Here is a 12,498-nt window from a genome sequence, read left to right as displayed (position 1 = left end):
GTAGTCTCTCTTCTTGAATGATTGCCCTTGTTACCATACACTTGTTTTCTAGTGAATCACGCTGTTTTGGCTCAGATTTCTCTGCATGGCTCACCATATGTTTGTGGTTTTTTTGCACTGTCCTCTGGCAGATTTGCTATGGAATCATCTATGGAATAGGAGCGAAATCTTTAGGCGAGCAGATGGGGATTGATGAAAATGACGCTGCCAATTACATTGAATCCTTCAAATCGAGATACACAGGTTAGGATAAGGCTATTTAGGAGCTGGGTGTTTTTTGGTGGTGGTGTTGGTGTATGATTTTTTTATTTTTTATTTTTTTTGAGGGGGTGGTTGGCTTGCTTTTGATTTTTAAATCCCTTCACTTCATGTCTCTTTAAATCCTAAATTTGTCTCCGCACTCTACTACTCCTATCTTTTTCAAAAAAGCTTTTCATGAAAAAGCCTAGTGCATGAGCAGAGCAGTTTGATACTCCATAATGTTTTACTCTATACTCCTGTTTTATTCATCTTTAGGACACTATTGTTTGGTTATTACATTTATCAGCCCTGGGAATTCATTTTAAACTTCAACTTCATGAAGAAGAAACTCTTTTCTTTATTAAAACACAATTTCAAAGGATATGTAATATGATTTTAGATCACGCTTCTTACAATACTTAAATATAACTGTTGATCTCTTTTGTCTTCTGATTTCATTGGATTTTAAACTGTTTTGCTTATAACTTACATTTTTATCCATCTGCTCAGAGTAGCTCTCCTGTACTTTGTAAAAAGTTATTCTTGTGTTTCAAAGAAGCATGTAAGCACGTTAATTTTTAGGAAAGCTATAGAAAGAGTAGAGCTACAATCAGAAAATGAACGGAGGGCAAATGGGATGAGACAGCTGTAATCATAAAACTTTGAAATGAGCTGGAAAATTATGTTCTGAAGATTCAGGATTTCCTTCTTTAGGAGACAAATGCTGAGGAATGGTTTCCTATTAAGAGTGTGTTTATTCTCCAGTATATCCATTGTGGATAGTCCCTCCTCCAAATACCACTAGAAATGACTTGCTGCTTCCTCCCCACCCCTCAGTAAATGTGCAATCACACAAACTCTGCAATGTGCAAAGACCATATCTTGTAATTTCACTTCCTATGAATTTTCATTTCTACATACTGCCATTGCTAAATTACCTACCTAGTGGATTGACTAATGCTCTCAGTCTTGATCTTGAATAGCTCCTTTTATGTTTTATATTTTGTAAACCTCGGAAAGTAACCATCTGAAGTTAACTTTTTCCACTTCAGTGCAGTTGTTACCTGAACTTACAATGATAGAGACTCTTCCATGTCTCACCTTTCATTGACCTAAGTTTCTTTTTAACACCTTTGATGGATTGGTTCCTTCCCTTGCAGAGCACAGGTGTGTGAGTTTTTCATCTTAGAATTTGAAGTGACACAGTCTGAAGTCAGGCAACCTGAGGCAACAAGAGCTCTGACTTCTGCTTTAAACTTACCCCCTTCCTGCTACTTGTCTTTCCAGTGCTGTTCCAGGTCCTGACCTCTTCATTAACAATAATCCATGTATGATTCTCTGTGCCTGGACACTGTGCAGAAATGACTTCCTACCTCCTTTTGCACAGCCAGATATCCTGACACTATGCACTCTCTTCCACCTCAAAAGTCTTAATAAGTTTCCCAGCAGAGCTGAGAATAGGCTGAATAAGTGATTGTGTGCTTTTGACCCCTTCACTGACAGGGTCTAGGAAATGTAAAGAAATACCTTTGTGCTGCTTGGGTTTCCCAGGCTGCTTTCACTGACCTCAGTGAGGAGTCAAAATGGAACATCAGGTGTCTTGGTGAAAACTTTCTCTTTCCTTTCACAGGGATTCAGAAATTCTTGAGGGAGACAATAAAGAGCTGCAGAAGAGACGGGTTTGTGCAGACCATCCTGGGAAGACGGAGATACCTGCCAGCTATTGGAGATCCAAATCCCTACAGCAAAGCTCACGTATGTTGAGTGCAGTACTTTCCTTTTCCTTTTTGTGTTAGGTTTTTATACATATCCATAACTATGTTTTTAGAGGGTCTACGAGCCATTTTGGTCATGACCTTCCACTTCTCACTTAGTTCATTGTTTCCTCAGTTGTTCTCTGAATAACAAAGCTTTTGTTGTGATCTGTTTGACGTAAGTCTTCTCTGACTGGGTGTGCTGCTGTCATCACTGTGCTAACCTCACTTCATAATTCCCATTTGGAACTAGAATGAGTAATTTATTGATGTAAGCGGACATGATTTTAAAAAGCCTCCGCACAGTGATGTGTTTTAACTCTTCCCACTCAGAGGTCTTTGCATGTTATACTCTTTCAGCACTTCAATAAGAAAGGGGATTTAAAGTCCTATATTTTGGGGTATTTGTTTCTTTTCTTATGTACTCTCAGAGGAAAATTGCTCTACCTTGTTAGATAAATATTTATTTAATTTACACCTACGCATTTGCATTATTTTTTCTCAAGGTCATTTTGGACACAACTGTCATACATGCTGTACTTCAGTAAGAGTGAATTGACTCCCTGGAGAGGTGTTGGTGCATTTCTGTGGGGAGAAGGCATTATACTTCTCAGTAGGAAGATGAATCAGGTTGTGTGCAATTAAAGACTAGAGTGGAAGATGGAAAGGGTGGAGGAGTTTGTACTCTGAGTAGTTGAAAGGGAAACAAGGAGATGTTTTAAAAAAAAAAAAAAAAAACGTTTTCTATTTTTTGAGATGATTTGACTATTTAATCTGAAGGATACTTCAATATGAAGCTTTGTAGATGTACCTTCTGTTCAACTTTAAGATTTAAAAGAATAAATCAAAGACCAATTAATGAATTATCTTCACTTCATTTCAGTCTCCTCATAACTTTCTGTAAACATTTCAGTTCTGCTCTGAGAGACAGAGAAGACCCTCTGAATACAGTTTTCTTGTCTCAGAAGGGGAATGGTAGAGAGTTTTCTCGTGTGGAAAAAAACACCGTTGTGTCAAAGTGGTCTGGTGTGGTTTTGCACAGCTGTAATGATCTGGGAGTTAGGGTTTGATGCAGTATGACTGATAATTATCCACTCCTGATTGTTTTGAAGATAGGCAGAAGTGTCTCATGGTCCTTGGATTTGCAGTGAGATTTTTCTGGTCCTCATGAAAGTCTGTAACCATGTGTATATGCTTCTCCCTCTTCAGGCTCGTGACTTTTCAGGCTATTGCCCCTGATGCCAATACATCTTAAATTTGTGGATATGCTGCTCTTTTCAGTCATCTGGAGAAATACTGTGCATGAAGCTAGTCTGTAATGTCTTGTGCATATATGATAAACTCTGGAGGTTTTACTGTGCCTGTACTTGGCCAAATATTTATTATTTTTAATGAAGTACATGTGGCATGCTGCATTAGATTTATTTTTTTGGGTGGGTTTTGAGAACAAGTGTCTTTGTTTAGGCAGAGCGTCAGGCTGTAAATACAACTGTTCAGGGATCTGCTGCTGACATTGTCAAAACAGCCACTGTGAACATTCAGAGACGCCTGGAAGCTTTCTCTTCTGTGATCAAGTCCCATGGGCACCTGGAGAGCTCATTCCAAAAAGATAAAACAGGTATATGGACCTCTTCCTTCACCCCTGAGTGAAACTTTCAGTGTTACAAATGGAAAAAAAAAATCACCCAAAAAAGCTTAAGGGCTTTGGGTGGGAGACAGATTTTATTTTCTGACTGTATTAAGTCTCTGCTTAATGGGCAAATGAGTTGTAAGGAGAGAGGGAGAAACCCCAGTTGTCTCAAAGATAATGTTGCAAAGGTTGGTAATTGGAGTTCCTTTGTGATACAGTCTGTGATGCCACTACAGATTTGTTCAAAAGTAGGAAGCAGAAACTGAGCAGATATACTGGCTTCAAAAAGAGTAAGAAGATGGAGTGGAACAACTTCTAGTTCCAAAACCATTTTTTTTTTGTTAGAATTAAGTCTGGCATTTGTTGAACTGTGATGTACTGAGGCTCCACAATATTGTTATAATAAAGCATTTACCAGCATAAATTTCTTCTGGCTGCAGACAGTAGAGCTGCACTTGGGTACTCATTCCCAGAGGAGTGCTACGAGGACTTTTTTTTTTTTTTATAGCATAGCGTAGACAGTGATTTGTTCATCAATCATATGTTTTTAGAAAGATAGCATAAGGGACGGAGTTCTATATTTTGTTGACAGTTCTTCGACCTGAAGCACGAAACTATCTTAATATGAAGACTCTGATTTGTAGGCATGAGAAGGAAAAATAAATAATTGTCAAACCTCTAAAAACATCAGGGAGTTTTATTTTAGAGAGGCAAGATTCGGAGGTCTGCAATGTATGGAAGGCATGTGCCTACCAGCAACATACCTCTCCAGGAGCAGAAACTCCTGATCTTTGGCCAGGGAGAGTAGATGCATTTGTGACTTTTTTTCATCCTCTAATATTAGCTGTTTTAAAAATTTGAAAGAATTCCCTTTCAGCAAGCTGTGATGCCTTTCCCATCAGAGATGCATGCTGTGTCATGTGGCTTCTTGAAGCAGCTCTGTTGCGTGTGAGGTTTATGTGAGGAACTGATGGGGTGAAACCCTTCCTGTAGTTGTGAACTGGAGTCCTCCTGTTAGCTAACCTGAGAAACAATTAACTTTTGAGTCTAATGCGTGTGTGGTGGATTTTTGTTTGTTTTCAGCTTTTACTATGGAACTGTTTGTTCTGTCTTATTTTTGGCAGGCAAGATCTACCAGGATCCTGTTTTTGTCAGCTGCTTATTGCTTATTCAAAAGCTGCTCTTTTTTTTTGCCTTTTTGTTTTTTTTTTAACTCAGGAGTAGTAGCTACAGTTTCAGATAACTGCATTTGGGAGGAGGCTACTGCCTTTTTAGACTAGCCATTAAAATGATTTTGGAAGAAAAGCAGAATCCTAATTCAATGCCAGAGAACATTATAAACCAACTTCTGATTAAACTTGACATGATTTTGTTTAAAATTTACTTTTAAAACAGATGGTTCAGGAGACAGGACTGTCTCTTGTTTTTGTTCTGATTCACATCTTTATAAATTAAGGCTGAAATGTTTATATCTAAAATGTTTTTCATTTAACATTTTTCCCTCAGTAGCTGTACAAATATTGATAAGATAGTAATGTTTTCTGTTTCTATCTTTAGGCATGGGCTTTTTCATTTTAAAGTTCCTCGTGTTCTTTTTCTTAGCATTAGGAATGTGTGAACGTTTTCTGATTACAAAAACACTCCTCTGCATAGTGATATCTAATGAACTGTGCTCTTCATCTGTGCAGGAAGGCTATCCAGAAAGAGAAACAGAGGGATGTTACATCCCGTCAGTGGAGGTTTCTTTATCCTCCAACTCCATGATGAGCTCCTCTACGAAGTTGCAGAGGATGATGTGATCCAGGTACAGCTGTGCAGTTGTATTTTTTAAAGCTATCTACAGCATTACAACGTTTCAAACAAGCCTTCTTACTAGGATGGATTCTCTCTTGATGTGTGCTAAAAGGTCTGTGAAAGAAATGTTAAATTGGATGAAAAACTATGTCTGTATTCTTGATTACTTTATTTTCAGACTTGAACCATTCCCATGGGTGAAGTTCATAGCTTATTTTCCAGTGTGTGCTTTGCTGCCTGCAGCAGCAGTTCATGACTCAGTGAGTGAAATAGCTTAGTATCGTTGATAGCTACAAGGGGAAGTTTTTCTCATGTGGAAATTCCCTGAGTTTGGAGGAATTTTTGTCTCCCTCTTTATTCTCCTGTCTTCTGTTGCCTAGCTCAGTATGTGTGTTGTTACAGCTGTAGTTTGTAGTGTGTGTAGGGAAAGGAGGACTCTGTACTTTTGGTACTGTTTCCTTGTTCCCTATGTACCCATCTTTCTGGTAAGATTGTTATGGTTAGCAGCATGCTAGATAAAGGAAATATGCCACATGGACTTAAGATACATTTCATGTGCACATATATATCTGTGTGCTCTTCCACTGTGTAGGCTCTCTGGTGCCTGGGTATACCAGTGTCTCTAGCTTTTAGTAGCAAGCCTTTTAGGCTGTATGCTGGCATCTTGTTTTCACAAGTACTGAGCACAAATCCAGGAAGGCTCACAGGGTGTGCTCCCATATTTTGGGGATGTCATTCTCCCACTTTTTTTCTGCCACATTCATAATGACAGAAGACCATTTCCTGATGGCAAGCAGTAACTTAGCCTGAGAGAGCTTTCAGTAGGAGTGACTGGTCTGAGCAATATTTTTCAACTTTCTTAAGAACAAAGGGTTTAATATTTTTCTTTTGAATCCCAGCTCTAGATTCTGTTCATTTTGCCAACTATGATCAGACATCTGCTTCTTCAATCCAGGCAGGCTATTTCAGAGATGAAAAGGCACCTAATTTTCATTTTGTAGAAAACTGAAATCCCTCTGGAGTATAGGCTTTTACATCTTTAGATGCTAAATACAAGTTATCATGGTGTCCCCATCAGAACCAGGTCACTTGAGTGGGTTTGAGTATTATTTATTCATACTTATTTATTGTATTATATTTTTTCAGTAACAGCCTTAATTTCAAGGACAATTATTACCAGCTTCTCCAGTTTCCTTTGGATATGCTTCAGTCCATATAGATTCTCTGGGCAGTCACTTAAAACAGAGTATGTACATATTTCCCAGACTTGGACTTATGTTCCAGATTTAGCTTGCATGTTTTTCAAGGATTTTTTTCTAGCTGAACAACACTGTACTTCTTACCCCTTTGTTTAATTGTTTTTAGGGCCAGAAAGGATCTTTTTTTGTGATAATACTGCCTGTTCTCCCTTCAAATGCACCACTAGAATTGTGCTATAGTGGAAAGATACAGGTTTGAAAGGATCTCTTAAATCTCTCCCTCTCAAGCCCTCACTGGAAGTAGGGCCTGAATTCATTATCCCTTTTGAACTGCAATACACATTTTAGTAAAAAGTGGGCATTTCTTGGTTTCTGTGTTGGTGAGTTTTTTTGATCTCGCTGGCACAAAAGTTTTATTATACTGTACGTCATGTACAAGTATTGTACTGTAAGTCAAGGGCAAGAAAGAAGACCGTGGTAATTACAGGCCTGTCAGTCTCACTTCAGTGCCTGGTAAAATTATGGAGAAAATTATTCTGGGAATTATTGAACACCTGAAGGACAATGCAGTCATTGGTCACAGCCAAAACGGGTTCAGGAGGGGAAGGTCCTGTTAATGAACTTAATTTCCTTTTATGGCAAGATCACCCATCTAGTTGACCAAGGGAAGCCATTTGATGTAATTATTTTGGATTTCAGTAAAGCTTTCAATACTGTCTCTCACAGTATCCTTCCGGACAAAATGTGCAGTGTACAGCTAGATAAAGACATAATACAATGGGTGAATGATAGGCTGACAGATTGGGCTCTAAGTGTTATAGTAAATGGTGTTACATCAGGCTGGTGGCCAGTCACTAGTGGGGTTCTGCAGGGCCCCATTTGAGGGCCAGTTCTTTTCAGTGTTTTCATAAATGGACGCAGGGCTTGAAGGTATGCTCAGTCTGCTGATGACACTACCAAACTGGGTGGAGCCGTTGACTTTGTCAAAGGCAGAGAGTCCTTGCAGAGAGATCTGAACAAAACAGAGGGTTGGGCAATCACCAGCAATATGAAGTTCAACAAGAGCATGTGCTGGATTCAGCACCTAGGAAGGGGCAATCCTGGCTATACATACAGACTGGGGGATGAGAGGCTGGAGAGCAGCCCCGCAAAGAGGGATCTGGGGGTTTTGATCGAGGCCAAGCTGAACATGAGCCAGCAGGGTGCCTTGGTGGCCAGGAGGGCCAACCGTGTCCTGGGGTGCATCAAGCACAGCATTGCTAGTCAGTCATGGGAAGTGATTGTCCCACTCTATTCTGCACTTGTGTGGCTTCACCTTGATTACCATGTGCAGTTTTGGGCACAACACTATAAGAAGGACATAAAAATATTAATGTGTGTCCAAAGGACGGCTACATGGTGAAGGGTCTGGAGGACAAGATGTATGAATAGTGGCTGAGGTCCCTTGGTTTATTCTGCCCAGAGCAGAGCAGGCTGAGGGGAGGCCTCATGGTGGCCTGCAGCTCCCTCACGAGGGGAGCGGAGGGGCAGGCGCTGAGCTCTGCTCTTTGGGGACAGCGACAGGACCCGAGGGAACAGCATGGAGCTGGGACAGGGGAGGGTCAGGCTGGGTGTTAGGGAAAGGTTCTGCGCTGAGAGAGTGGCTGGGCACCGGAATGGGCTCCCTGAGGAAATGGTTGAGTCACGAAGCCTGCTGGAGTTCAAGCAGTGTTTGGACAACACTCTCAGACATATGGTCTGATTTTTTGGTGGTCCTGTGTGTAGTCAGGACTTGGACTCAACGATCCTTGTGTGTCCCTTCCAATTTAGGATATTCTGTGATTCTGTGTATCCCTTGGGTGCAATAAGGATTTGTATTCAGAAAAGTTGGTGTTGTCCCATGGTTGGCGCTGGCTGCAGCTTACTTTCAGCTGCAAAACTGCACAAAAGAAAACTAAAAATATCTTTCCATATATCCAGGAATTTGTGTTCCGGTCAACATAGTATCCTTACAAATTTTTTGTAAGATAAATAATAGTAGTGATCATTCATTTGATTTGCAGTCTATCAGTGACCTAGTTTGTCTCTTTTAGAAAACTAAATTGGAGTAACACCTGTTTTTTCTTGTGCTAAAGGTATGGAAAAAAAAAAGGAGATATGAGGGCTTTCATGGTCTGTGCAGAATGTCAAAGTGAAAGGGGGGAGCTCTCAGAGCTTATCACAACAGCAAGATCGTGGTAATATTACCAAAGATGGTAGAAATTGGCTTGTTAAGCTGGCCCTGGCAAGGAGGAGTTTCAAGGAATTTGATGTTCCTTGCTGGTAAGGTGTGCTGGGCATGTGACTGTTCTCAGAGAATCTCCCTCTGTATGGTTCATGTTTCTTTTGAAAATACTGTGCCCAAAACTTAATCAAGGCTGTGGTAGTTTTGGTTAGAGTGGGAAATTGATCTGTGTGTCTCACAAGCAACGTTTTCTTTTTCAAACTGCATTCGTTTTCTTTCTTACAACGGTATGCCTTACTTAAGCCCTGTTCAGTTTTTAATCTCTGACAACCTCCCCTTTTTTTTTTTTCCTGTTCAGACAGTTATTTTTCATCGTATTTTTGGACAGTAGATTATTTCTATCCTAGTTTTCTATTCTGCTTCCTCCTACTCTGTACTTGTCTGTACTGAATTACATCCTATTTCAAAGCATTTTTCTAGGTTATCGGGATCATTTTTGAAATGTGATATATAAGGGTGTAGGATTTTGGAAGACAAATCTCCCTCTACTTCATAATGCTGTTGTAAACCTGTGCTATGATCTCCTCCACACCCACCTCCATTCCCCTGTAAAAATGTACAAACAAATTTCTCCTTGTGGGTACCAGTGAGGGATGGGATGAGTGTGGATTGAAAGATTCATTCTCATAAGCAAACAGGGCAGGCTGGACTCCATGTGGGTCTTGGGTTAGGAAGAATGTCCTTTTATCCATGGTAGGTATTTACCGTCAGGAAAAAAATCCAGTCTCTTACAATCCTAAAAGTCACAAGCAAAAATATCTTCTGGGCCCTTAACTGTGTGCTTAAATGAATGTTTTCTTAGAAATACCTTTGAAGGGCAGCAAGTTGAAGTTGCCTCAACAAAACTGATGGCAAACCTGAGCAGTTTCTAACACTGCATGGAGTGCGATCTGCTTTCCCAGCAGTTTGTAGTGTTTGTTTCAGAGTGCCTCTCATGCTGACATGATGAGGAGGAACATAGTTCTTTGCCTCTGGTTTATTTGTTTTGTGTGTTGCTTTCTGAACATTGATGTTTTCAGAACAGACTCCATGAAACACTCAGAATTATGCAACTGGGTGAAAGAGGAGAGTGCAGGAGTCTCAAGTATTTAATGGAAACTTACTCATGCTTTTTTTTAAAGTAATCTTAATGTGGAGCCAGTCCCAACTCTGTAATGCATAAAATGTTATTTGTTTTGAACACTTGTGTGTTCATAAACTCTAATAAGGATTAAAATGTTCTGTTACATTCCCATCAGCACAAATAAATGGAAGAGCTCCAGATGTCCACCCTATCTATTGACATGAAAACAGAGCATTGAGGTGGTGTATATTGGGCTTCTACACAACTCTGCAACATCTAATGTGTGTTTTCTTATAGGTAGCTCAGATTGTCAAGCATGAGATGGAAAATGCTGTCAAACTCTCGGTAAAACTGAATGTTAAAGTGAAAATTGGACCTAGCTGGGGAGACCTGCAGGACCTGGAGCTATAGACATGAAACAGCTTTCTTGTATGTGGAAGACACCATGGACTGGTCAAGGCAAGGACCAGCACACTCGCAGGCAGTGACGGACCTGCTCACGGTGCAGTTCTCCTGCTTGGGTTTCTATGGACATCGTTGCAAACTGTCTTCTGAAATGGGTTATGGAAGCTGGTATGAATACATCAAGACAACCGTTTCAAAGGTCAGACGGTGCTGTGAGACATGTTTACAGAACTGTGGAAATTATTATTACTAAAAGCATATTATTTAAATTAATTGTTTAAAATATGCTTGTTCTTGTAATTTAAAACAAAGCCCAAAGCCTAATGAATTTATAGCGTATGAAATTAGCTGGATTATATTATTAAAACAAAGCACAAAGATTATTTGGAAGTTCTTGTGTGTAATTGTGTATAGGACAAAAATGTCACTGTGTTTGTAATTAATGTTGAATTTTATAGGCATCTTCTAGGATCATTCTGTAATTAATTCTGTTGCTGGTATTCAAGAGCAGAAATGGCTTTATAGCTACACTGAGCAGCTGGTGCCTGGTTGGCCTCTGACTTTTAGGAAAGTGTTTTGGTGATTGACTAGTGTAATTCATCCTACTACTACCTTGCAAACTGGCCTTGGGAGGGATATTGTTTGGAATCTTGTAGTTAACACAAAATCTCCAGCAAAAGCCTTCATTTTAAAGAATGAGACCCAATTTATTGGTTAAAAACTTAGCTGCAATTCATACTGTAAGAAAAACATCTCAGTCTGGCTGGCTCAAGTGACAGCCTTGCTTGGTGTTTGAAGTCTGTTGCGTTAATGAGGTTTCACTGAATGGTGGGCGACCTGTGGTTCTTCAGAGACCGGTCTGGTAGGGAAGCCTCAGGTTGGTAGCCTTGTTGTAAGTTGCTCAAATTTTATCCTGTGCTTTGCTACAGTGTCTCTGACTGTGTCCCTGTGGTCAGGCATAAAGATTTTTCTGGAAGTTTGGGCTTTTTCAGATTGAGCCAGTCCTGAGGCTGACTCAGATCAGCAGGCAGGGTCAGGTACTTTAAAAGAGGGGGCAAGGAAGGAGCTCACAAGGAATTAACCTGCCAATGTTTGGTGTTACTCTCCTCCTGGTTTGGCTAAGCCTCATGTTGCGTGATTTTGTTTTCCTTCCAGATTGATGCATTGACTTGGACAATAGCTGTACAAGCTCAGCTGTTTTTATTCACTTTCATTCAGTGCCTTATCTTGAATTCTATTACTTTCATCGTATGGCCATTGTATGTTACAAGAAAGGGGAGGACAGGTGCCTCTCGTCATCTCCTTTGTCTCTATTTACTTTATTATGCCTTCTCTTCTGCATTTCCTCCCTAAAGTAAGCAATCTCTTGTTTCCATACTTGCCTACTGTGAGAAATTTTCAAGCCCTTAATTATTCTCCTTTCATTTCTGAACTTCTGCTGCATCCTTTTTAAGAAGTGTACTTTTGAAGTTTCCTTTATAACCTGATCTGAGATGATGCATGCTTGGCTTTGAACAGCCTGATAGCATGCTTGAGCTTGTTAACTTCAAATACAGTGGTTTTGGCATGGCCATTATCCTGACATCAGAAGTATCTGGCTCTGAGGTTTCAAGAACATGGTGAGTTTTAAAAGATGTTAATGAGGCCCCCACACAAAAGGTCACATCCTGGACTTTGATCCACCACCTGCGTGTTGTGCAGCAAAATGGGTATGTGATATTGAGTCAAAGCACCAGGTGATGATGCCCTGACCGCTCTTCTCAGCACTCAGTTGACCTTCTTTCCTGCTTTTATTTCTGTTTTTCTTCACTTTACATCAAGATTTCTTTGTTTCCTTCCTGCCCTGTCTACACAGTGGTTTTCTACGACATCTGTCATCTGATAGCTGAGCTCTTTATCCACAGCATTCACTTGATAGACAGTTGTTTCTTCTCTATTCTAGGCTTATTAAAGCTTTTGTTATTAACAGACCTGAGCCTCGGCACCCTGGTGTCTGACCATTTGTGTGCTCTGCCTGTAAAGACGTTGGGTTGGATTCATTATCAGTTCACAAGGCCTAATGAGTTCTTCTTCCTGGATGTCATGCGGTGGCACACCTGTGCTGTATTTCAGGCCTCAATGGAGTTACTATAATTTGAGTTGCTTGTTCT

General features: G+C 40.2%; 1 protein-coding gene across 1 annotated transcript in view; it reads left to right on the top strand.

Moving 5' to 3' along the window:
- POLQ (DNA polymerase theta) overlaps positions 1-10,731 on the top strand; it is a 54,387-nt gene extending 43,656 nt beyond the window's left edge. Inside the window, exons 26-30 of the mRNA XM_040562753.1 lie at positions 132-243; positions 1,871-1,995; positions 3,459-3,612; positions 5,313-5,428; positions 10,241-10,731. Of these exons, the coding sequence (XP_040418687.1) occupies positions 132-243; positions 1,871-1,995; positions 3,459-3,612; positions 5,313-5,428; positions 10,241-10,354 (621 nt within the window). The 3' untranslated portion in view covers positions 10,355-10,731. The remainder of the gene's footprint in view (positions 1-131; positions 244-1,870; positions 1,996-3,458; positions 3,613-5,312; positions 5,429-10,240) is intronic.
- The last annotated feature ends 1,767 nt before the right edge of the window (positions 10,732-12,498 follow it).

This window comes from Cygnus olor, chromosome 1 (assembly GCF_009769625.2).
Source record: "Cygnus olor isolate bCygOlo1 chromosome 1, bCygOlo1.pri.v2, whole genome shotgun sequence".
Lineage (NCBI taxonomy): Eukaryota > Metazoa > Chordata > Aves > Anseriformes > Anatidae > Cygnus > Cygnus olor.
Note: the sequence above shows the minus strand (reverse complement) of the source record. Positions and strands in the feature narration are given on the sequence as shown.